The 23,542-nt window shown below is 37.9% G+C and overlaps 1 protein-coding gene and 1 pseudogene across 1 annotated transcript; both read left to right on the forward strand.

The window, feature by feature from the left end:
* Positions 1-889: 889 nt before the first annotated feature.
* LOC128044640 (guanylate-binding protein 6-like) lies at positions 890-20,907 on the forward strand. Its single transcript, XM_052636989.1, has 10 exons — positions 890-1,079; positions 1,851-1,978; positions 10,100-10,209; positions 10,404-10,600; positions 12,166-12,411; positions 17,599-17,879; positions 18,570-18,782; positions 19,103-19,205; positions 19,567-19,760; positions 20,683-20,907. The coding sequence occupies exons 1-10, from the start codon at positions 890-892 to the stop codon at positions 20,905-20,907; spliced, it is 1,887 nt and encodes a 628-aa protein (XP_052492949.1).
* Positions 20,908-22,065: 1,158 nt separating this feature from the next.
* LOC128045565 (guanylate-binding protein 4-like) overlaps positions 22,066-23,542 on the forward strand; it is a 33,059-nt pseudogene continuing 31,582 nt past the window's right edge.

The raw sequence follows: 23,542 nt of genomic DNA on the forward strand, positions 1-23,542 counted from the left end.
TCCTCCTTCTGACAAAGACTGCACTACCCTGGAGTTGCTGGGCTAAAGGCAAGCAAAAACCACTAATTTTTGTACCATTTTAAATGTGGCTTCTTGACTGGGTGTTTATTTGATCGTTTTAGACTCTCAATTGTTTCATAGAACTACCAGAAAGTCATTCTAGCCAACAGTTTGGTTGTTTTTGATGTCCGCTTGGAAAAGCAAGAGTTTAGAGCTTTCCAGTCTGCCATTTGCTCAGTTGTCTAGAATATAATCCTGGTTCTATTACTTATTCACTCAGACTTTGTGAGGCCCATTGATCTCCTTGGCAAATGTATATAATAATTTCTAATTTGTAGATTCCCATAAGTACCAGTGTATTAATAGCTGGCTATTGAGTCAGACACGACTGAGCAACTTCACTTTCACTTTTCACTTTTCACTTTCATGCATTGGAGAAGGAAATGGCAACCCACTCCAGTGTTCTTGCCTGGAGAATCCCAGGGATGGGGGAGCCTGGTGGGCTGCAGCCCATGGGGTTGCACAGAGTCGGACACGATTGAAGCGACTTAGTGGCAGCAGCAGCATTGTCAGGTATGTATCATAGGATTTGGGATATTGGAGGCCTTCAGTGCATGGTAACAGCTATGTGAATTATATTCTTGCTATTGAAGTGAAATTATGGAGAGTAATGTTGCCTTTTCTTTTATTAACGACATCATCAGTGGTTTGGGAGAATGATATAAGATTCCCTCTGCGGTATGCTATTTCTAGGTTACATTCTGTCTCATGGAAATTAAGGAAGTCTCACTCAATCCTAAGCGGGTGTGTGCTTTGAATAACTTGGAATTGGGGAATAATTTTGTAATTTTATTTCTACAGGGAGGCTCTCTTAAGTTGGCAGGTAGCCATGGCATCTGGGCGGGACATGATGGCCCCTATTTCTCTGGTAGAAAATGACAATGCGCAACTGTCAGTGAACCAGGAAGCTATAGAGACTCTTGAGAAGATTTCTCATCCAGTGGTGGTAGTAGCCATTGTAGGACTGTATCGTACGGGTAAATCCTACTTGATGAACCGTCTTGCAGGACAGAACCATGGTGAGTGTCATACTTGGGCAGAGGTCATTGCATGACTCCAACTATCTCTCATATTCTTAGTTTTTTCCCTGTGCATGTGAAAGGAGAATCAGATTCCTCTCAATAAATCAACCTTAAACTTAACCTTAAAATTCTTACCACTAAATCACTACATTACCATCATTTGTTACCATATTTGTTGTTTTACTCCTGTTAACAAAATTTTCTCCTACTAATGCCTTAAATTCTATCTTATTTCACTTGCTGAAGCACTGGGTTCTTGCCTTGTAGTCTGCTTTATCTTGAAACCATTTTACTTTTTAATGAAATATTCCCAATAATATATAATTGTGTTTGAATATCTATCATGTTCCTTCTTGAATTTTATATCTTTTTGGTTAACTCCTCTTTTAAAAATACTATTTTGTCTGGCAAAAAAAATTTTTAATTTTTCTCCCTTTTCCTATGTCTCTCATCAATCCAGTTCTCTCCAGCTTTGAACCTCACCATTTGTTCAAAATGCTCTTATAATCGTTATCAATCACCTCCTTTTTATCTGCTTCAAGGATACCTTTTCGTTTTCATGTTGAACCCATGCTTGGCATCACTTTCACAATTAATATTCCTCCTCCCTGAAATAGATGAAACACAAAGTAGGGCATTCTTGAGGGACTAGAGAAAGCATAATAGTGCATCCTGGGGTACTTGCATTCCAGTAAGTCTGACTTTATAGCCCTGGGCTGTTTAGATTATCCTCTGTTACTGAATGTTGCTCTCTCTTTTCACTTGCAGGTTTCCCTCTGGGCTCCACAGTGCAGTCTAAAACCAAGGGCATCTGGATGTGGTGTGTACCCCACCCTTCCAAATCAGACCACACTCTGGTCCTTCTGGACACTGAGGGCCTGGGAGATGTTGAAAAGGTAAGACAGGGAGTCACAGAAAAATCCTTTTTATTCTGTATTTTCTCCTTGTGTTTTTATGATCCTTTGTAATTTAGTTACTGAGATGTATTTATAAAATTTAGAAATTCAGGCATAGTAAATGAAGCAAATCTTGGTTTGTTTGAACCTCTAGGTAAAATCATTTTTGTAAAGATGTTAGGTAAAAATGTTAGATAAAACTTTTTATTTATTGGCACTTGGTGGATGATTAGATTAAATTTAGTAAATAAGTACCATACAGCTTAGATCCAAGCCTTTGGGCTCAGTGCTGTAGACATCAGTGACCAAATTAATGGTCATGCTTTCAAAATGTCTTTAGTTTTGTTGACAAGACCACATGTGTGCTGTCAGATTTACTAAAGTGTGATTGAAAAAGAAACAGGTTGGAGAGAGGAAGAAGATGCACTTAAATGTAATGCCTGATAAAAAGTCTGTGTTTGTCCTACTAAAAATATTTTAAGATGAAGTTTTGTTATTTTAGCTTTGTACTAGTGGATGAAATAAATTATGTCTTCTATTTGCCTTACTTTGATAATTATTTGAGTATGATATCTAAATTTATGTAGTTTTCCATTTCTGCCCAAAGAGGAGTTGGAAATCGTGTTTTACTTTTTATTAAACTTTTAATTTTGTAATGGGGTATAGCCAGTTAACAATGTAATGATAGTCTCAGATGAACAGCAAAGGAACTCAGCCATACATACATACATACATACATATATATACATATATATATATATCCATTTTCCCCCAAATGACCTCCCATCCAAGCTGCCACATAACATTGAGCAGAGTTCCATGTGCTATACAGTAGGTCCTTGTTGGTTATCAATTTTAAATATGTGTTTATCCCATCTGAACTTTCTAACTATCTCTTACACCTGTTCTTCCCCCTGGCAACCATAAGTTTGTTCTCTAAGTCTGTGAGTCTCTTTCTCTTTTGTGAGTTAATTTGTATAATTTCCTTTTAGATTCCACATATCAGAGATGTCATATGATATTTTTCCTTCTCTGTCTGACTTACTTCACTCAGTATGACAATCTGTAGGGCCATCCATGTTGCTACAAATAGCAACAAGTTTCATTCTTTTAATGGCTGGGTAGTATTCCATTGTACATATGTACCACATCTTCTTTATCCAGTCCTCTGTTCATGGACATTTAGGTTGTTTCCATGTCTTGGCCATTGTAAACACACTACAATGAACATTGGCGAGTATGTGTCCTTTCAGATCATATTTTTCTCCAGGTATATGCCCAAGAGTGGGATTGCAGGGTCATATGGTAGCTCTATGTTTAGCTTTATAAGCAACCTCCATACAGTTGGAGTGGGTGTACAAATTTATCTTCCCACCAACTGTGTAAGAGGGTTCTCTTCTCTCCACACCCTCTTTAGCATTTATAATTTGAGGATTTCTTGATGATAGCCACTCTGACTGGTATGACATGATATCTCTTTGTGTTTTTGATTTGCATTTCTCTAATAACTAGCAATGTTGAATATCTCTTCATGTGCCTCTTGGCCATCTGTATGTCTTCTTTGGAGAAATGTCTATGTAGGTCTTCTGCTCATTTTTGATTGGGTTGTTTGTTTTGATGCTGTTAAGTATTATAAGCTGATTATAAATTTTGGAGACTGATACCATGTCGGTCATATCATTTGTAACTATTTTCTCTGAATCTATGGGTGGTCTTTTCATCTTTTTATTGTTTACTTTGTTGTGCCAAATATTTTGAGCTTAAGTAGGTCCCATTTGTTTATTTTTGTTTTTATTTCCACTATTCTGGGAGATGGATCAACAAAGATATTGTTGCAATTTATCTCAGAGATTGTTCTGCCTATGTTTCCCTCTAGGTGTTTTATAGTGTCCTGCTCATATTTATGTCTTTAATCCATTTTGAGCTTTGTGTGTGTGTGTGTATGGTGTTGAAAAATAATCTAATTTCATTTTTTCCATGTAGCTCTCCAGTTTTCCCTGAACCATTTGTTGAAGAAATTGTCTTTCCATCATTGTGCACTATTGCCTCCTTTGTCATAGACAAATTGACCATAGGTGCATGGCTTTATTTCTGGGTTTTCCGTCCTGTTCCAATGATCTATATTTCTATTTTTGTGCCAGTATCACACTGTTTTGATGACTGTAGCTTGATAGTATAGTCTGAAGCCAGGAAACCTGATTTCTCCAGCTCCATTTTTCTTTCTCAAGACTGCTCTGGCTGTTCAGGGTCTGTGTCTCCACACAAGTTTAAACATTTTTTTTGTTGTTGTTGTTGTGATTCTGTGACAAATGCCATTGGTAATTTGATAAAAATTATATTGAATTTGTAGATTGTGTCAGGTATTATGCTCATTTTAACAATATTCATTCTTCCAATCCAAGAACACATTATACCAATCCATCTGTGTCATGTTTTATTTCTTTCATTTGTATCTTATAGTTTTATGAGTACAGATGTTTTGCCTCATTGGATAGGTTTATTCCTAGCGATTTTATGTTTTTGATGCAATGGGAAATGGGATTGTTCCCATAATTACACTAGGTGATTTTTCATTGTAAGTGTATAGGAACACAAGAGATATCTGTGCATTAATTTTGTTTCTGGAATTTTACCAGGAAAAAAATTGATGACCTAAAGGAGTTTTCTGGGAGTATCTTTAGGGTTTTCCATGTGTAGTATCATATTATCTGCAAATAGTAACAGTTTTACTTCTTTCCAGTTTGGATTCCTTTTCTTTCTTTTCCTTCTCTGAATGCTGTGGCTAAGACTTCCAAAACTGTGCTGCATAATAGTGGCAGTAGTGGACATCTTTGCCTTGCTCCTAATCTTACAGGAAATGATTTCAGTCTTTCACCATTGAGAATGATGTTTGCTTTGGGTTTGTCATATATGGCCATTATTATAGTGAGGTAGGTTTCCTCTTTTGTCCACTTTCTATCTTTTTTATCATAAATTGTTGGTGAATTTTGTCAAAAGCTTTTTTTTTTTTTGCATCTATTGAGATGATCATATGGTTTTTATTCTTCAGTTTGTTGATGTGGTGTAACACATTGATTTGCAAATATTGAAAAATCCTTGAATTCTTGCACTAAAACTGCTTAATCATGGTGTATGATCTTTAAATGTGTTGTTGGATTCAGTATACTAGTACTTTGTTTAGGATTTTGCATTTATGTTCATCAGTGATGTTTGTATGTGTTTTCCTTTAATGTGATATCTTTGTCTGGTTTTGGTATCAGGGTGGTGATGGCTCATAGAATGAGCTTGGCAGTATTCCTCCTCTGCAATTTTATGAAAGAGTTTCATAAGAGTAGATGTTAACTGTTCTCTAAATGTTTGATAGAATTCACCTGTGAAGCCATCTGGTCCTGGACTTTTGTTTGTTGAAAGATATTTAATCAAAATTTCCATTTCAGTACTTGTGCTTGGTCTATTAATATTCTCTGTTTCTTCCTGGTTCAGTCTTAGAAAGTTGTAGTTTTCTTAGACTTTGTCCTTTTCTTTTAGATTATCCATTTTATTGGCATATAGTTGCTTGTAGTAATCTTTTGTGATCCTTTGTGTTTCTGTAGTGACCATTGGAATGTCTTTTTTTTCCTTTCTAGTTTTATTGATTTGGATCTTCTCCCTTTTTTCCTGAGGAGTCTTGCTAAAGGTTATCAATTTTGTTTACCTTCTCAGAGAGCCAGCTTTTAGTTTCATTGATCTTTGCTATTGTATTTTTGTCTTTTCTGCTGTGATCTTTGTGATTTATTTCCTTCTAACTTTGGGGTTTTTTTTTTTTTTTTTTTTTTCCCTCTAGTTATTTTAGGTGTTATGACAGGCTGTTTACTTTAGATTTTTCTCGTTTCTCAAGGTAAGATTGTATTGGTAAAACCTCCCTTAGAACTGCTTTCACTGCACTCCAAAACTTTTGGATCATCATGATTTTGTCATTTGTCTCTAAGCACTTTTTTGGCTTCCTGTTTGGTTTCTTCAGTGATCCATTGATTATTTAATAATGCATTATTAAGTATTTAGCCACCATGCGTTTGTGTTCTTTACAGTTTCTTTCCCTCTGATTATTGATAATTACTGATCTCTTAGTGTTGTGGTTGGACAAGATGCAGGATATGATTTCACCTTTCTTAAATTTACTGAGGTTTGATTTGTGATGCAACATTTGATCTATAATATGGAGAATGTTGTACATGTACTTGAGAAGAGAGTGTATCCTGGTCGTTTGGACTGAATGGTCTATAAATATCAATTAAGTCTATCTGGCCTAATAGACCATCTTAGGTCTATTAGGCTTCGGTCTGTCATCTTAGGCTTGCATTTCCCTCTTAATTTTTTACTTGGATGATTTTTCCATTGGTGTATGTGGAGTATTTAATGCCCCCACTATTATTATGTTACTGTTGATTTCCTCTTTTTAGGATTTTAGCCTTTGCCTTATGTATTGAGGTACTCCTGTGTTGGTACATATATATATATACAATTGTTCTATCTTTTTCTTGAATTGAATCCCTTGATCATTATGTAGTATCCTTCATTATTTTGCATAACAGTCTTTATTTTAAAGTCTACTTTGTTGGATATGAATATTGCTACTTCAGCTTTCTTTTGACCTCGATTTACAAGAAATGTCTTTTTACATCCCCTCACTTTCAGTCTGTATGTTTCTTTAGGTCTGAAGTGGGTCTCCTGTAGATGGTATTTATACAGGCCTTGTGTGTATGCAGTCATCCAGTCTATATCATTTGGTTGGAGCATTTAATGCATTTGCATTTAATGTAATTATCAATATATATGTTTTTGTTAACATTTTCTTAATTGTTTTGTGTTTGTTTTTTGTTGGTCTTTTTTGTTTCCTTTCTTTTTTCCCTTTTCTCTTGTGTTTCCCACATAGAGAAGTTCTTTTAGCATATGTTGCAAAGCTGGTTTGGTGGCACTGAATTCTCTTAGGTTTGCTTGTCTGTAAAGCTTTTGATTTCTTCATTAAATCTGAATGAGAACCTTGTTAGGTATAATATTCTTGGTTGTAGGTTTTTCCCTTTCATCACTTTAAATATATTATGCCATTTCCTTCTTGCTTTCTGAGTCTCTGCTGAAAAATCTGTTGATAACATTATGGAGATTCCCTTGTGTGTTATTTGTTGCTTTCCACCTGCTGTTTTTAATATTTTTATTTGTATTTAATTCTTGTTAATTTGTTTAATATATGTCTCAGCATGTCTCTTGTTGAACTTATCCTTTATGGAACTTTATGCATTTCCAGGACTTGGGTGACCATTGCTTTCTCTTGTTAGCGAATTCGACTAAAATCTCTTCAAATATTTTCTCATACCTTTCCTCTTTTTTCTGAGATCCCTATTGTTAGAATATTCATACATTTAATGTTGCCCCAGAGATCTCTGAGACTTTCCTCATTTCTTTTTATTTCTTTTCTTTATCTTGTTTTAACAGCAGAGGTTTCCACCATTTGTCTTCCAGGTCACTTATTTATTCTTCTGCTCTAGTTATTCTGTTATTGATTCCTACTAGTATATATTTTTAAATTTCAGTTATTTTATTATTCATCACTGTTTGTTCTTTAGTTCTTCTACATCTTTATTAAAAATTTCTTTTATCTTCTCAATTAATGCCTCCTTTCTTTTTCTTGAATCATCTTTTCTGTCTTTGAAAGTGAAAGTGTTAGTTGCTCAGTCTGATTCAGCTTTGTGACCCCATGGACAGTAGCCCACCAGGCTCCTCTGTCCATGTGATTCTCCAAGCAAGAATACTGGAGTGGGTAGCCATTCCCTTCTCCAGGGGACCTTCCTAACCTAGGGATTGAAAGGAGGCCTCCTGCATTGCAGGCAGATCTTTCTTATTGTCTGAGCTTCCAGGGAAGTCATTCTTTTGGAAGTAGATTGCCAGTCTCTTCATTTATTTGGTCTTGTAGGTTTTTACCTTGCTCCTTTGTCTGCACTGGGCTTCCCTGGTGGGTCAGATGGTAAAGTGTCTGCCTGCAATGTGGGAGACTTGGGTTTGATCCCTAGGTCGGGAAGATCCCCTGGAGGAAGAAATGGCAACCCACTCCAGTATTCTTGCCTGGAGAATTCCATGGACGGAGGAGACTGGTAGGCTACAGTCCATGGGGTCACAAAGAGTCGGACACAACTGAGCGACTTCACTTTCACTTTCTTTCTTTGTCTGCATGGTATTTCTCTGTAATATAATCTCTGTAATCTCTGTACTCTCTGTTTTTTCTCACTTACTCTGCTTGTGGGTCTTATTTTGCAGGGTCATAGTTCTTCTTGTTTCTGGTATCTGTCCCTTGGTGGGTTAGTTTAATCCAGGGGCTTATGTAATCTTCCTGTTGAGAGGGACTGGGGTCTGCCCTCTGGTGGGAGGAGCTGGGACTTATCCCCCTGGAGGACAGGGCCATGTTGAAGGGTCCACAGTCCACAGTCACTAAAGCGAGACCCATCTCAGTTGTGGGAGCACTCACTGTCCATTCAGATGTTCTATAGGCACTTTTTCCAAGCCATTCATGGGGGTTTAACCCTTGGCTTCTGCAGCTATAAAAAGAAGTTTCAGTTCTTCTTCCTTAGCCCCACAGCCCCTGGGGCTCAGCTTTGGTTTCAACACCACCCAGGAGAGAGGGGGGTGAAGACAGCTACTGACTAGACCACATTCGTTCACTAAGGAGGGAGAGGCAAGAGGTTGCTACTGACCAGGCACACATGCTCACTCAGTTGTAAGTAGGACAAGGCAGCAATGATTGGGGCACACATACTTGCTCTGACAGGAGTCCTCCAAGTGCCCACAGAGTCAGGGGCTGGAGTCTGGGGAGAGAGGCCATGATGGTGGCCCTGCCCTCTGTGTGCTACTCAACAGTGGCACCTTGCTCCCGTGGCAGTCTGTGCTTCCTCTAAGAGCATTTAGAGGAAGAGTATTCCTGCCTGTGGAGCTCCTCACTCCCATCCCCTCAGGCTGTCTCCATGCAGCCTGCAGCAGTCCTTTTCCCAGGTTCGTGCTCCAAACCCCACGCTTCAACACCCAGTCCACCCCACCATTGGCAGAAACACGTCTCAGGTTGGAGCACACACAGCTGTGGCATGGACCACCTGTATAACTCTCTCTCTGTTCTGCCTGCCACAGACCACCATCTGCACTTTACTCAATAGCCCCCAAACTCCCCTACTTTTTCAACTGATCTCGTCACTGGTGAGGAAGCTTCCTTGGGTGTGGTAACTTCTCTTTTCCATCAGCTCCCCATCAGGATGTTGGTCCCCTCCCATTTCTTTCTTTTCTTCCTTTTCTTAAGGATCCTACCCAGTTATGTGGAGAACTTTTCTTGTTCTTTTAGGTGTATGAGGTCCTCCACTAGTGTTCAGCACATGCTCTGTGTGAGTGGGTCCACTTGTAGATTTATTCTTAATGTGCGTGTTGGAGGAAGTAAACCCAAGGTCCTACTATTCCAATTCTATCATCTTAACTCAAACTTGCTGCATTTTTAAATCTAAGAATATTGGGAAATGTGCAGTATTTATTGTTTGGACATAATTTAAATACCCAGTTGTGCCAACCATGTTTATTTTATATCACTTATGATTAATACATGTGTGCATAATGAATATGTTCTAACATTCATCAAAGAATAACTATACACCAGTACTGTTATTTTATTTCCTCTAATTGAGGACCAAAAAATCCCTATGAAGAATCCTCTTTTATTTGAAAACATGGTGGCTCAAAGGGTAACTCATCTACCTACAATGCAGGAGAGCTGGATTCAATCCTTGGGTCAGGAAGATCTCCTGGAGAAAGAAATGGCAACCCACTCCAGTATTCTTTCCAGGAAAATCCCAAGGATGGAGGGGCCTGGTAGGCTATAGTCCATGGGGTCACAAAGAGTCGGACAAGACTGAGTGACTTCACTTCACTCACTATTGTAATCACAAGAAATGCCTTTGTAATTGTCAAAGCCAATATGTCTGTCTTCAAACAATTTCTTTGCATGGTGATTAGGCCAGCTGAAATAATAAATAAGGACATGATAGAATAAGTCTATGAATAAATTTCTAATTTACAAGTGAACTCTTAAATCTGTTGTTTTAATGTGCTCTCTAGGGTGATTCCAAGAATGACTCGTGGATCTTTGCTTTGGCTGTGCTTCTGTGCAGCACCTTTATCTATAACAGTATGAGCACCATCAACAACCAGGCCCTGGAGCACCTGCAGTATCCTTCTAGGAACTGAACTATCAAGCTTCACTGAGTTTATGGGGATGGAGATGGAATCACATTTCCTTCCCTGTCACAAAGTTGCCTTTAATGGTGCAAAGGGGACTCAGAACTAAAGAAAAAGTTTTTAATTTTTATTAGGAATGTGGGAATTGTGAGTAAGGAATTTCTTTTCCTTAATCAAGTCCTAGTTATGTGACAGAGCTCACACAATTAATCAAAGCCAAGTCCTCTCCCAGCCCTGATGGAGAAGAAGATTGCGCAGAATTTGTGGCTTTCTTTCCAGACTTTATATGGGCTGTACGGGATTTCACCCTGGAGCTAAAGTTAAATGGTCATCCTATCACAGAAGATCAATACCTGGACAATGCCTTGAAGCTGGTTAAAGGTTACAGGGCATGGCCTGGGCATTGGGTGTTTGAATAGAGCGTGGGATCTACTAAGTACTGTCCATCATCTCTAGGGTCGCATTTATATTTGAGATTAACATCTGTAGAAATGGTGATTAGAAAGTGGGTTGCAAAGCTCTAGGAACTGAATTTTAAGTTTACTTAAGAAAAGTATGAGTGAAATTATTCAAAGGCCAATTTTTTCTTTATGCAATATTTAATTTATCACCGAGATTACATTCAGTGCTAAATCCTTCTGAAGTCAGACACTTGTGCTCCTATTTTAGTTTCTGCTTTTCTCTAGTAGGGAAAACAATATACTAGATAATTGCAATATAAGAAATTACAAAGAAAAGTCTGTGTAGTGAAAAAAAAATCACACAGTTACATGTTATTTTTCTCAAAAAGGGATAAATTGTTCTAATTCTTGTATAGTTATATCATCTACAAAATGACTTTATGTTCTAAATAAACCTGGAGTGTGCTTTTTAATCTATGGCTTATCAATATTTCTGATAATTATCAGAATGTTCACTTCGTTTTCAAATCACAGCTTCTTTTAATTCCCACTTACTTTTTCATTATATAATTTGCAAATAGTATGTTAGTTTAAGGGCTTCCTTCGTAGCTCAGTTGCTAAAGAATCTGTCTGCAAAGCAAGAGATGCAGGTTCAATTCCTGGGTCGGGAAGATCCCCTGGAGAAGGAAATGGCAACCAATTCCAGTATTCTTGCCTGGAGAATCCCATGGACAGAGGAGCCTCGTGGGCCACCATTCATGGGATTGCAAGAGTCGAGCATAACTTAGTGACTAAATGACCACCACCAACTTGTTAGTGGAAAGGGTTACATTCATAGTGATGTGCACCTTGTGAAACCTGAGAGGAATATTAATTCTAATCTACTTATTTCTTGCTTTCATATTTCTATTTATGGTTTTCAAAGAATTATTGGGAAATGGACTAGACAGACCCACTGTCAAATCAAACATAATCCTTTATCACAAAGAGTTTATAGATTAATGGTGAGATCTTAAAATATCAGTTTAGTTACACTTACGTTTCAGAGGTTTTTGCTAAAAATATGTAGCTTTGTACAAATAATTTTAACATCAAAATAGTTCTCCTTCAATAATCAAATTTCGTTCCTAACATTTCTGATATTGTCCACTATCTTGTTTGTGGCTCTTCTTTTTGGTCCCACAGATCATTTCTCACATAAGACTAAGTAGAGCAAACATTTATATTTGACCTTTTATTCTTTTAACCATTAGTACAGCAAACATCTAATAGAGAAATATTCTACCATGTTCAGTTCTGGGGATGCTAGCCATAGGTTTCTTTTACTGGATTAGACATCTCCCCAAATTTCTCTCTGGTTATATCATTGGTGTCTGATATAGACAGTCATAGATTATGTCTGATGTGCTAAGAAGTACTGCATGTCTGTTTTAAAGGAGTTATTACCATAAAAGTCAACAAGAATACACAAATCTGTCATGAACAATTTTGCCTCTCTTGCTGCAAGACTGTTTCTGCTTTAATCTCTGTTTCTCTGTCCCTTAGGCAAGAATATGAACGTACAAATATCAAATTTATGCAGAGAGTGCATCAGGGAATTCTTTCCAACAAGGAAGTGTTTTGTCTTTGACCGACCAACAAATGACAAAAAACTCCTAGCTGATATTGAGAATGCATCTGAAAACCAACTGAATCCTAAATTCCAGGAAAAAACAAAAGAATTCTGTTCTTACATCTTCACCAATGCAAAAACCAAGACACTCAGAGAGGGAGTCCCGGTCACTGGAAATTGTAAGTCTTTTTGTCCTATTATTATGAGTAACAACATACTGCAGATATTTTATATAATGTGTTTTTCAGTATTTCTGTTGGATTTTATATGGAATTCTGGGCTTATGGATATTCACACTCCATGAAAAAAATGTGCATATTTTATAATTATCTTATTTGGGGGATTATAAATCTCTCCCATAAACTGCATATTTTGTCATTGATATCTGTGACTTCCATTTATCTGAAAAATATCTCTATTCAGAATAAAAATCACTGTATCAGCATAAAAACAGAACATACCATTTTCTCAGGGGAAGCCTTATAAAATAAAAGTTCTTTGCAAGGTGAAAACAAAAAATATTTTGAGAGTTTTGTGTGGTTCAAAAATCAGTAACAGCCTATAAATCTCTGAAAGTATCTTTAAAGCTTCAGAATTAGGAATAAATAAAATCTGATATGCCCTGTCTTATCTGAATACCCATGTAAGCTATTTTGCTTTTAAGGTTTTAGTAGGATACTATATTTTTCAGATATTCCTTAATATGTTGGATACGGGTAGATTTTTAACTATTTTTTTTAGCCCCAAGGCCTGAAGAACCATAAAAGTGAAGAGTCAGTAGGAAAACAAAGGTGATGATAGTAAAAGGAGATATGGCTCTGTGTGTTTGTGTGTGTGTGTGGTGTGTGTGTGTGTGTGTGTGTGAGAGAGAGAGAGAGAGAGAGAGAGAGCCTTTAGAACTGTAATCCCATAATCTTGTATTTTATGGACCAATGACTTGATATTTATCCCTTAAATTTGATGACCTATTTAGGGCTGGGAAATTTGGTTGTGACCTACGTGAATACCATCAATAGTGGAGCTGTACTTAGTTTGGAGAATGCAGTGATGACTCTGGTTCGTCTGGAGAACTCAGCAGCTGTGCAGAAGGCAGCTGGCCACTACAGTGAGAAGATGACCTAGAGACTGAGCCTCCACAGACACAGAAAAATATAAGCAGTATACTCTTTGGAATAAATGACAGCAAGATTCTCTATGACCCACCTCCCAGAGTAATGGAAATAAAAGCAAAGATAGGATGCGGAACAAAGAAAAAAAATGATAAACAAATAGAACCTAATTAAAGTTAAAAACTTTTGCACAAAAAAGGAAACTATACGCAAGGTGAAAAGATAGCTTTCAGAATGAAAGAAAATAATAACAAATGAAGCAACTGACAAAAAATTAATCTCCAAAACACACAAGCTACTCATGTAGCTCAATACCAGAAAAATGAACAACTCAATAAAAACCTGAGCAAAAAACCTAAACAGACATTTCTCCAAGGAAAACATAGACATGGCTAACAAAAACATGAAAAGATGCTCTCAACATCTCTCATTAGAGAAATGCAAATCAAAACCACTTTGACATATCATCTCACACTGGTCAGAATGGCCATCATGAAAAAGTCTACAAACAATAACTGCTGCAGAGGATGTGGAGAAAAGACAACCCCCTTACACTGTTGGTGGGAATGCAAACTGGTACAACCACTATGGAGAACAGTGTGGTGATTACTTACAAAACTGTGAATAGATCTGCCACATGACCCAGAAATCCCACTGCTAGGCATATACATTGAAGAAGCCAGAATTGAAAGAGATGCATGTACTCCAGTGTTCATTGCAGCACTGCTTACAATAGCTAGGACATGGAAGCAACCTAGACGTCCATTGAGAGACGAATTGATAATGAAGTTGTGGTACATATACACAATGGAATATTCAGTTCATTTCAGTTCAGTCACTTAGTTGTGTCCAACTCTTTACAACCTCATGAACCGCAGCAAACAAGGCCTCCCTGTCCATTACCAACTCCCAGAGTTAACTCAAACTCATGTACATTGAGTTGGTGATGCCATCCAACCATCTCATCCTCTGTCGTCCCCTTCTCCTCCCACCCTCAATTCTTCCCAGGATCAGGGTCTTTTCCAATGAGCCAACTCTTCATATGAGGTGGCCAAAGTATTGGAATTTCAGCTTCAACATCAGTCCTTCCAATGAACACTCAGGACTGATCTCCTTGAGGATGGGAGGATGGACTGGCTGGATCTCCTTGCAGTCCAAGGGACTCTTAAGAGTTTTCTCCAACACCACAGTTCAAAAGCATCAATTCTTTGGTGCTCAGCTTTCTTTATAGTCCAACTCTCACATCCATACATGACTACGGGAAAAACCATAGCCTTGACTAGAAGGACCTTTGTTGACAAAATAATATCTCTGGTTTTTAATATGCTGTCTAGGTTGGTCATAAATTTCCTTCCAAGGAGTAAGTGTCTTTTAATTTCATGGCTGCAATCACCATCTGCAGGGATATTGGAGCCCCTCAAAATAAAGTCAGCCACTGTTTCTCCTGTATCCCCATCTATTTGCCACGAAGTGATGGGACTGGATACCATGATCTTAGTTTTCTGAATGTTGAGCTTTAAGCCAATCTTTTCACTGTCCTCTTTCTCTTTCATCAAGAGGTTCTTTAGTTCTTCACTTTCTGCCTTAAGGGTGGTGTCATTTGCATATCTGAAGTTATTGATATTTCTCCTGACAATCTTGATGCCAGCTTGTGCTTCTTCCAGCCCAGTGTTTCTCATGATGGACTGTGCATATAAGTTAAATAAGCAGGGTGATAATACACAGCCTTGATGTACTCCTTTTCCTATTTGGAACCAGTCTGTTGTTTCATGTCCAGTTCTAACTGTTTCTTCTTGACCTGCATATATGTTTCTCAAGAGGCAGGTCAGGTGGTCTGGTATTCCCATCTCTTTCAGAATTTTCCACTGTTTATTGTGATTCACACAGTCAAGGCTTTGGCATAGTAAATAAAGCAGAAATAGATGTTTTTCTGGAACTCTCTTGCTTTTTGATGATCCAGCAGATGTTGGCAGTTTGATCTCTGGTTCCTCTGTCTTTTCTAAAACGAGCTTGAACATCTGGAAGTTCATGGTTTACGTATTGCTGAAGCCTGGGTTGTAGAATTTTGAGCATTACTTTACCAGTGTGTGAGATGAGTGCAATTGTGCGGTAGTTTGAGCGTTCTTTGGCATTACCTTTCTTTGGGATTGGAATGAAAAACTCAGCTATAAAAAGGAATGCATTCGAATCAGTTCTAATGCGGTGGATGAAACTGTAACCCATTATACAGTGTGCAGTAAGTCAGAAAGAGAAAGACAACTACTATATATTAATGCATATTTGCAAAATTTAGAAAGACAGTAACGACTATCCTACATGTAGGGCAGCAGAGGGGACACAGATATAAAGAACTTTTGGACTCAGTGGGAGAAGGTGAGAGTTGGATGATTTGAGAGAAAAGCACTGAAATGTGTACATTACCGTTTGTAAAACAGATGACCAGTGGAAGTTTGATGCATAAAGCAGAGCACCCAAAGCCGGTGCTCTGGGACAACTCAGAGGAATAGGGTGGGGAGGGAAGTGGGAAGGGGGCTAGGATGGGAATAGACATGTATACTCATGGCCAGTTCATGTTGATATATGGTAAAAACCATCACAATATTGTAAAGTAATTATCCTTCAATTAAAATAAATAAATAATTTTTAAAAAATGAAAATTCTTAAAGAGATGGAAATACCAGACCGCCTTCTTGCCTCCTGAGAAATCTTTATGCAGCTCAAGAAGCAACAGTTAGAACTGGACATGGAACAATGAACTGGTTCCAATTTGGGAAAAGACTACAGCAAGCCTGTATATTGTCACCTTGCTTATTTAGCTTATTTACAGAGTACATCATGCGAATTGTCAGGCTGGATGATGCACAAGCTGGAATCAACATTGCTGGGAGAAATATTAATAACCTCAGATATGCAGATGACACCACCATTATGGTAGGAAGTGAAGACGAACTAAAAAGCCTCTTAATGAAAGTGAAAGAAGAGAATGAAAAAGCTCACTTAAAACTCAGCATTCAGAAGAAGAAGATCAAGGCATCTGGTCCCATCACTGCATGGCAAATAGACGGTGAAACAATGAAAACATTGAGAGACTTTATTTTCTTGGGCTCCAAAATCACTGCAGATGGTGACTGCAGCCATGAAATTAAAAGATGCTTGCTCCTTGGAAGGAAAGCTGTGACAAACATAGGCAGCATATTAAAAAACAGACTTTACTTTGCTGACAGAGGTCTGTATAGTCAAAGCCATGGATTTTCCAATAGTCATGTATGGATGTGAGAGCTGGATCATAAAAAGAAGGCTGAGCGCCAAAGAATTCATGCTTTTGAACTGTGATGCTGGAGAAGACTCTTGAGAATCCCTTGGACTGCAAGGAGATTCAACCAGTTAATGCTAAAGGAAAGCAGTCCTGAATATTCATTGGAAGGACTGATGCTGAAGCTGAAGCTCCAATACTTTGGCCACCTGATGGAAAGAACTGACTTACTGAAAAAACCCTGATGCAGGAGAAGGGGATGACAAAGGATGAGATGGTTGGATGGCATCACTGACTCAATGGACTTGAGTTTGAGCTCCAGGAGATGGTGAAAGACAGGGAAGCCTGGCATGCTGCAGTCCAAAGGGTCATGAAGAGTTGGACAGGACTGAGCAACTGAACAATATCTGGGGGATTATAAATCTCTCCCATAAACTGCAAATTTTGTCACTGATATCTGTGACTTCCATTTATCTGAAAAATTTCTCTATTCAGAATAAAAATCACTGTCTCAGTATAAAAACAGAATATACCATTTTCTCAGGGGAAACCTTATACAATAAAAGTTCTTTGCAAGGAGAAAATAAAAAATATTTTGAGAGTTTTGTGTGGTTCAAATATCAGTAACAGCCTATAAATCTCTGAAAGTACCTTTAATGCCTCAGAATTAGGAATAAATAAAATCTGATATACACTGTTTTATCTGAATACCTATGTAAGGTATTTTGCTTTCAAGTTTTTAGTAGGATACTATATTTTTCAGATACTCCTTAATATGTTGGATGCAGGTAGATTTTCAATTTTTTTAGCCCCAAGAACCATAAAAGTGAAGTCAGTAGGAAAACAAAGGTGATGATAGTAAAAGGAGATATGGCTCTGTGTGTGTGTGTGTGTGTGAGAGAGAGAGAGAGAGAGGGAGAGCCTTTAGAATTGTAATCCCATAATCTTGTATTTTATGGACCAATGACTTGATATTTATTCCTTAAATTTGATGGCCTTTTCAGGGCTGGGAAAGTTGGTTGTGACCTACGTGGATACCATCAACAGTGGAGCTGTACCTTGTTTGGAGAATGCAGTCACATCTCTGGCCCAGCTGGAGAACTCAGCAGCTGTGCAAAAGGCAGCTGACCACTACAGTGAGCAGATGGCCCAGCGACTGAGCCTCCCCACAGACACGTTCCAGGAGCTGCTGGAGGTGCATGCAGCCTGTGAGAAGGAAGCCATTGCCATCTTCATGGAGCACTCCTTCAAGGATGAAAATCATGAATTCCAGAAGAATCTTGTGGTAATTTGTCTTAATATTTACCATTTCTTTCCTCCCCTTGATGAATGAAATGTAGAAATGCCATTAGAGGCCACATGGCTCACCCTTCACTCAAAAGTAGTCTGTGTTCTCAGGAAGGATAGAGTTACCAAGGAGTACATTTTGTGTTTTATTGTGTTAAACCTCAGTAGTTTATCTAGAAATCTCTCTAGTTTTCTGATGAAAAATCAGTATATATATCCTCCTAAAGCATATATGTCTTTGGATTCCAAGTATGTCTGGAACACCCAAAAGTCATTCTTAAGTTGCTTTAGTTTTCTGTGAACATCATCCCATGAAGAAGAATCCAAATTTCTCTAATCAGACCCTTATGCCAGACCACTTTCAACCTGAGTTGCTCCTTGCTGTATCATTGAATATAGAATCAATGACTATTATAGCTGCAAGAACCGTAGAGATTAGATAATGCAACACCAACATTTCAGATGAAGAACCTGAAGGGAGGTTGAGAAACTTTCCTGTGGTCTTTCAGAGAGTTTTCAGGGTTGGGAGTAAACCAGAACTTGTGATTGCTTTTTTAATTTCATGTCCTCCAGCAAAATATTTTTCTCATGAGGACAGCAGTTAGACCATTCTTTCTATCAAATTCTTTGAAATTTTATCTCTTCTTTTTCGTTCTTCTGGTGACATCCCTCTACATTTCACTTCCAGGAAATCATAAAGAATAAGAAGGAGGATTTTGTGTTGCAGAATGAAGAGGCATCTGTCAAATACTGCCAGGTTAAACTTGATGAGATTTCCAAGACCCTAATGGAAAGTATTTCAGCGGGCACTTTTTCTGTTCCTGGAGGTTATGAACTCTACAGGAAAGCAAAGGAAAGGTTTGAACAGGATTATCATCAAGTGCCCAGAAAAGGAGTGAAGGTGAGGACACATAGAGCATGGGGAGTCTACAGAATAGAGTCTAGAGGGTTCTCCTGAAAATCTGAGAGCACAGAACTAGGTGTGGGTAATGAGAGAGCATGGAGATATCATGACAGCTTTAGCTCTTAAGATCCACTACTTGAAATTTATTCCTGAGTAGAGTAGAGATATGTATTCTCAAAACATGAGTATGGAGCCTGGACTTGCTGTTGGGAACCACCACAGGATTTTAAACATGAAACAAAAATTACATACATGTTTTTGCAGCACTAATCTTCTCAGTGGAAATCTAAGTTCTATGCTCCTTTGTGGTTCCCCAGGCAAATGAAGTCCTCCAGAGCTTTCTTCAGTCACAAGCAGCATTAGAGAAATCCATCCTGCAGGCAGATAAAGCACTCACTGATGGGGAGAAGACTGCAGCAGGTATGGGGTAGCACTCTGCTCACAGTGGGATGGGTAGGTTCCTGCAGTGACCTCTAATAGGTACGAGAGCAAGGTCTTCCTGATACAAGGAACTTCCTCTCCTGTGAAACAACTCTACTACATCTGAAAACAGCAAGAGGAGATGTGGTTGGATGTGGTTAGATGTCAGCCAAAAGAGTCTTTCCCATTACATTCTGAAATGTGCTCTTGATGGTGTGGACACAGGGTTTGAGGTGTGGGGTATGGCAGTGGGAATTCAGAGATTTCTCCTCTCTTTCTAATTTGGTTTGGTCTCTGAGCTCTCAGCATAAAGATCTGTCTTCATCTTACTTTTATTCCTTTCTGAACCTTCCTGGGGCAGAAATGCGGGCCAGGAATGAAATAGCTGAGAAGGAACAGGAGCTGCTGAAACAGAAACTGCAGGAGCAGCAGCAGGAGATGGAGGCACAACAGAAGAGTTTCCAGGAAAACATAGCGCAGCTGACAGAGAAGCTGGAGAATGAAAGAGAAAACCTACTGAGAGAGATGAATATGATGTTGGAGCATAAGCTGAAGGTAAGTCAGGCTGTGGCCTTAGTTGTGCTTGATGGTCATTACCATGGGACCTCAGGAAGGGATGTGCGAAGTTTACAGCAAGACCATGGAGGAAACATCATTGCCATTTACTGCTTCTGATTCATTAAAACCCTTAGAATTATTCCTTTTTTAGAAAAGAAGGCTTTAATTTCTACTATACATGTAGACTTTGGAGATTTCAGGATGAGTATTGATACTTCAAACCCTTGGAAATTATAAATAGGGTTTAAGTAGCTATTTGGGGAAATTTTAAATGATCCCGTGAAGCTCAATTAGACAGATATTGCAACAGCATATATTTAGTATAAGCAGCAACTGGTTTGCTTTCAGGATCCCTGCCAATTACCAGGAACTCTGTTCTCAGCCATAGGCCCAGAGACAGATCTATGCTGAGATAAAACTATTAAAAATGTCCACACTTAAAAACACTGGGATGTGGCAGCTTCTAAACTTGCTGCATTGTCTCCAGAGGTGGATAGATACCTAAGATACCGTGTGGCATAGACAGAATTCTCTCATTGGCTACCTGGATGTCCTTATAACAGATTTCTATAATTCTTACCATCTTTAGAATTATTGCAGTTTGATCCAAGGTTACCTCTGAAATGCATAACATTTATCTGAAATGCATAACATTTGTCCTCATGTGAGGCTTAGCCTCCTGGCAAAACCCGATAGTGTGTGAATATTAGCAAGGCTGTAAACTACACTTTCTCTTAATGTTCCTGTCAAAACCAGGAAATAGTCCCTGTTACAAAACTCTCCTTTCATGATTGAGTAAGAGAGAACAATTTTACGAGTAAAACAAAGATAGTTTGACAAAGTTCTTAAATGCAAAATGTAGTCTTTGAAAAAAATGAGAATTTAAAACATATTACTTCCCTCTTTGCTTTATTTCTAGGTCCAAGAAACTCTGCTTAATGAAGGTTTTAGAGAGAAATCTGAGTTGATGAGTGAAGAAATAAATCAGTTAAAAAATATGATTGATGATACTAAAGAAGAGGATACTCCCTGGGTTACCAAAGCCTTGGACAAATTTGGTGATGAGCTCACTTCAATATTGAGTTCTCCAGCTAAACTTCTTGGGCAGATTGTGAAAGGGGTAGGCTCTTTATTTAAAAAGTAGCTCTCCTTTCAAAAAATTATGGAGCATGGATATATGTTCTGGCTTCTTTTTGATATGCATGCTTTTTTCACTTTTGTTCAGCAAAGCTTCAAATATAAAAGTGGCTACTAGAGGATATCAATGTCTGGCCCATATTAGATAAAATAAATGTATGGACATTTTGAAATAGCAGGTTCACTTTTAGGATATGTATCTATATGTGGAAAATCATGTATTATATATGTGAGCACCCACCCCCACACACACACACACACACATATATATACATACATACATGAAAGAGGTTCACCGAAGCACTGCTTTTAAAGGCGAAAGATTGGAGTCTAGTTAAATGTCCATCAGGAATCTGGTTAGAAGTCCATCTATAAAAATTGGTAATATACTTTATGTATGTGCAATACTGAAATACCTTGTATTTAGCCAATAAATGGACAATTCAGCTCTATTTGTATGAATATAGAACAAACTTGAAGATATACTATAAAGTGAAAAAATAAGGTACAAATATTATGGATAATATTTTCACAGTAAAAATGTATGTGCACCCATATGTATATCGAGATAAAACATCTCTGGAAAGATTCATTAGAAATTGGAATCATTGGTTCTTTCTGAGGAGAACAGCATGTGGGAAGGGACACATGATTTTCATTATATACTCCATATTTCAGAAAGATTGTATTACCATTTTGTAAATAAGTTACTAGGAAAGCATAAAATGTAATACAATTATAATACTAGCAAACAAATGTGAAATTTGCTATTAGATGATGAAATTGCTCATTGCCTCTAGAAATGACATTAGCCTACTCAATGAATTATATCAGAATACTAAAAAGTATAAAATTTGCATCCTAACCTTGCTTTCATTTTGTCCTTGGTTTTTAATTCCTTGTATGTGCTTCAAAAATAAGGTATAAACTTTCCTGTTACCCTTTGAAACCACAGCTAGAGTAGCATTTACTTCCTATGTTTGAATTATACTTTTCAGATAGCAGAAGCAGATCACTAAACATTAAGAATATGCCCTGGTGAGAGGAATCCCATCACAGTTGAATGTTCAGTGGTGGCCTGGCTGCAGTAGGCACGTGCAGAAGGGGGGATGTACCACTGCAGACCTGGGTGCCTTGATGTTATTGGGGATGATATGCCCTGATGATGGAGGTCAGGTGTTGGCATTTAAATAATCAGAAGTCAAGTACATACAATGATAGTAATGAGCATCATAGTTTGTCTTATCTTAGGTTGCTATAACAAATTACCATAGATTGGGTGGCTAGCAAAGCAAATGTTTATTCCTCCCATTCTGGAGGCTGTAAGTCCAGAAGCAGTGTGCCAGCATTGTTGGATTCTTGGTAAGCGTCCTACTCCAGCTTTACAGATGGTAGCTTTCTTGCTGTGTCCTCACATATTGGGAAAAGGAAAGAAAACTCTTAGGTTTTTGTTTTAAGGGCACTAATCAGATTCATGAAGGTCTCAACCTCATGCCTGATTTCCTCCTAAAAGCCTCAGTTCCAGATAACATTATACTGGGGAAAATTTGGCATTTAGGGTTTCATTAGATGAATTTTGAAGAACACAAGCATTCAATTGATAACATGATTGGACATGGCAGCCAGTTGGATGTGACCAGGTGTAACTAATTCTGGTACTTATTTTCAAATAAAAGTAAAGTTCCTCTGACTACAGGAACAATTATATATATTTTTTCTGTATATCTCCATAGGGTATGTTTAGACAAAGAATGTACAGGGTAATTATCTGCTTGAAAAACAAAAAATGGACACATGTGTGACTGTTTTCAATTGCCAGAAAGACATGAATACTCAAAAGGTCTGTGGTAATACTTCAGATTTTAGACACCAGATAATGTCTCTAAGGTGATTTAAGGCTAACTGAATGAAAGAAACTTTTCTGGCATAACACCTTCATGTATCACAGTCTGTGCCTCTGCAAAGATGTTAACACATCTTTACTGAAGAGTTTAAATGGCTCCATCCAGTTGTGGCCTCAAGTGTTCAAAAGGAAGAATGGCTTTGCCCTTTTAAAGGAAGAAACTTTGTATCAATGAATATGTGACCAATAAATTGAAAAGTTTAATGTAAAGGCAAACTATACTATATAAATATTTGTTTCCACTGACAACTCAAATCAAATATGTGTTCTAATTCCTTAGAGATGCTCTGAATTGAAGAAGAAGAAGAAAAAATTGACATTTTCAAATTGGATGCATGTGGGATATCATCAAGTGCTTGTATTTCTCTGTCTGACTTTTTTCACTTAGGTGTTCTAGAAGTCCATCCATGTTGTCTCCAATGACAGGATATCCTCCTTTTTTGTGGCCAAATAGTATTCCATTGTGTATATGTGTCAAGTCTTTTTTTATTCTTTCAAGCATTAGTGAGCACTCAGGTTGTTTCCCTATGGTGTCAACTGTGAGGAATGCATCAATAAACATGAGAGAGCATACATTTCTTTGAAATACTGTTTTTATTTCCTTTCAATAAAAATAATAGAACCAACATGCAGTGATCATTAAAGAAAGAAAAGTCTTTTAGAGGTTGTTAATTGCCTTGTTGCTGTTCAATTGCTAAGTCATCTCCGACTCTGCAATCCCATAGACGGTAGCACGCCA

The sequence above is a fragment of the Budorcas taxicolor genome, chromosome 3, assembly GCF_023091745.1.
Source record: "Budorcas taxicolor isolate Tak-1 chromosome 3, Takin1.1, whole genome shotgun sequence".
Classification (NCBI taxonomy): Eukaryota; Metazoa; Chordata; class Mammalia; order Artiodactyla; family Bovidae; genus Budorcas; species Budorcas taxicolor.

Excerpts from the sequence above, each read along its gene's own strand:
- LOC128044640 (XM_052636989.1), top strand. The coding sequence starts at position 890 with ATGGCATCTGGGCGGGACATGATGGCCCCTATTTCTCTGGTAGAAAAT. Across the intron at positions 12,412-17,598 it reads AGTCCCGGTCACTGGAAATT|GGCTGGGAAAGTTGGTTGTG; the intron begins GTAAGTCTTTTT and ends TGGCCTTTTCAG. Across the intron at positions 18,783-19,102 it reads TGCCCAGAAAAGGAGTGAAG|GCAAATGAAGTCCTCCAGAG; the intron begins GTGAGGACACAT and ends GTGGTTCCCCAG.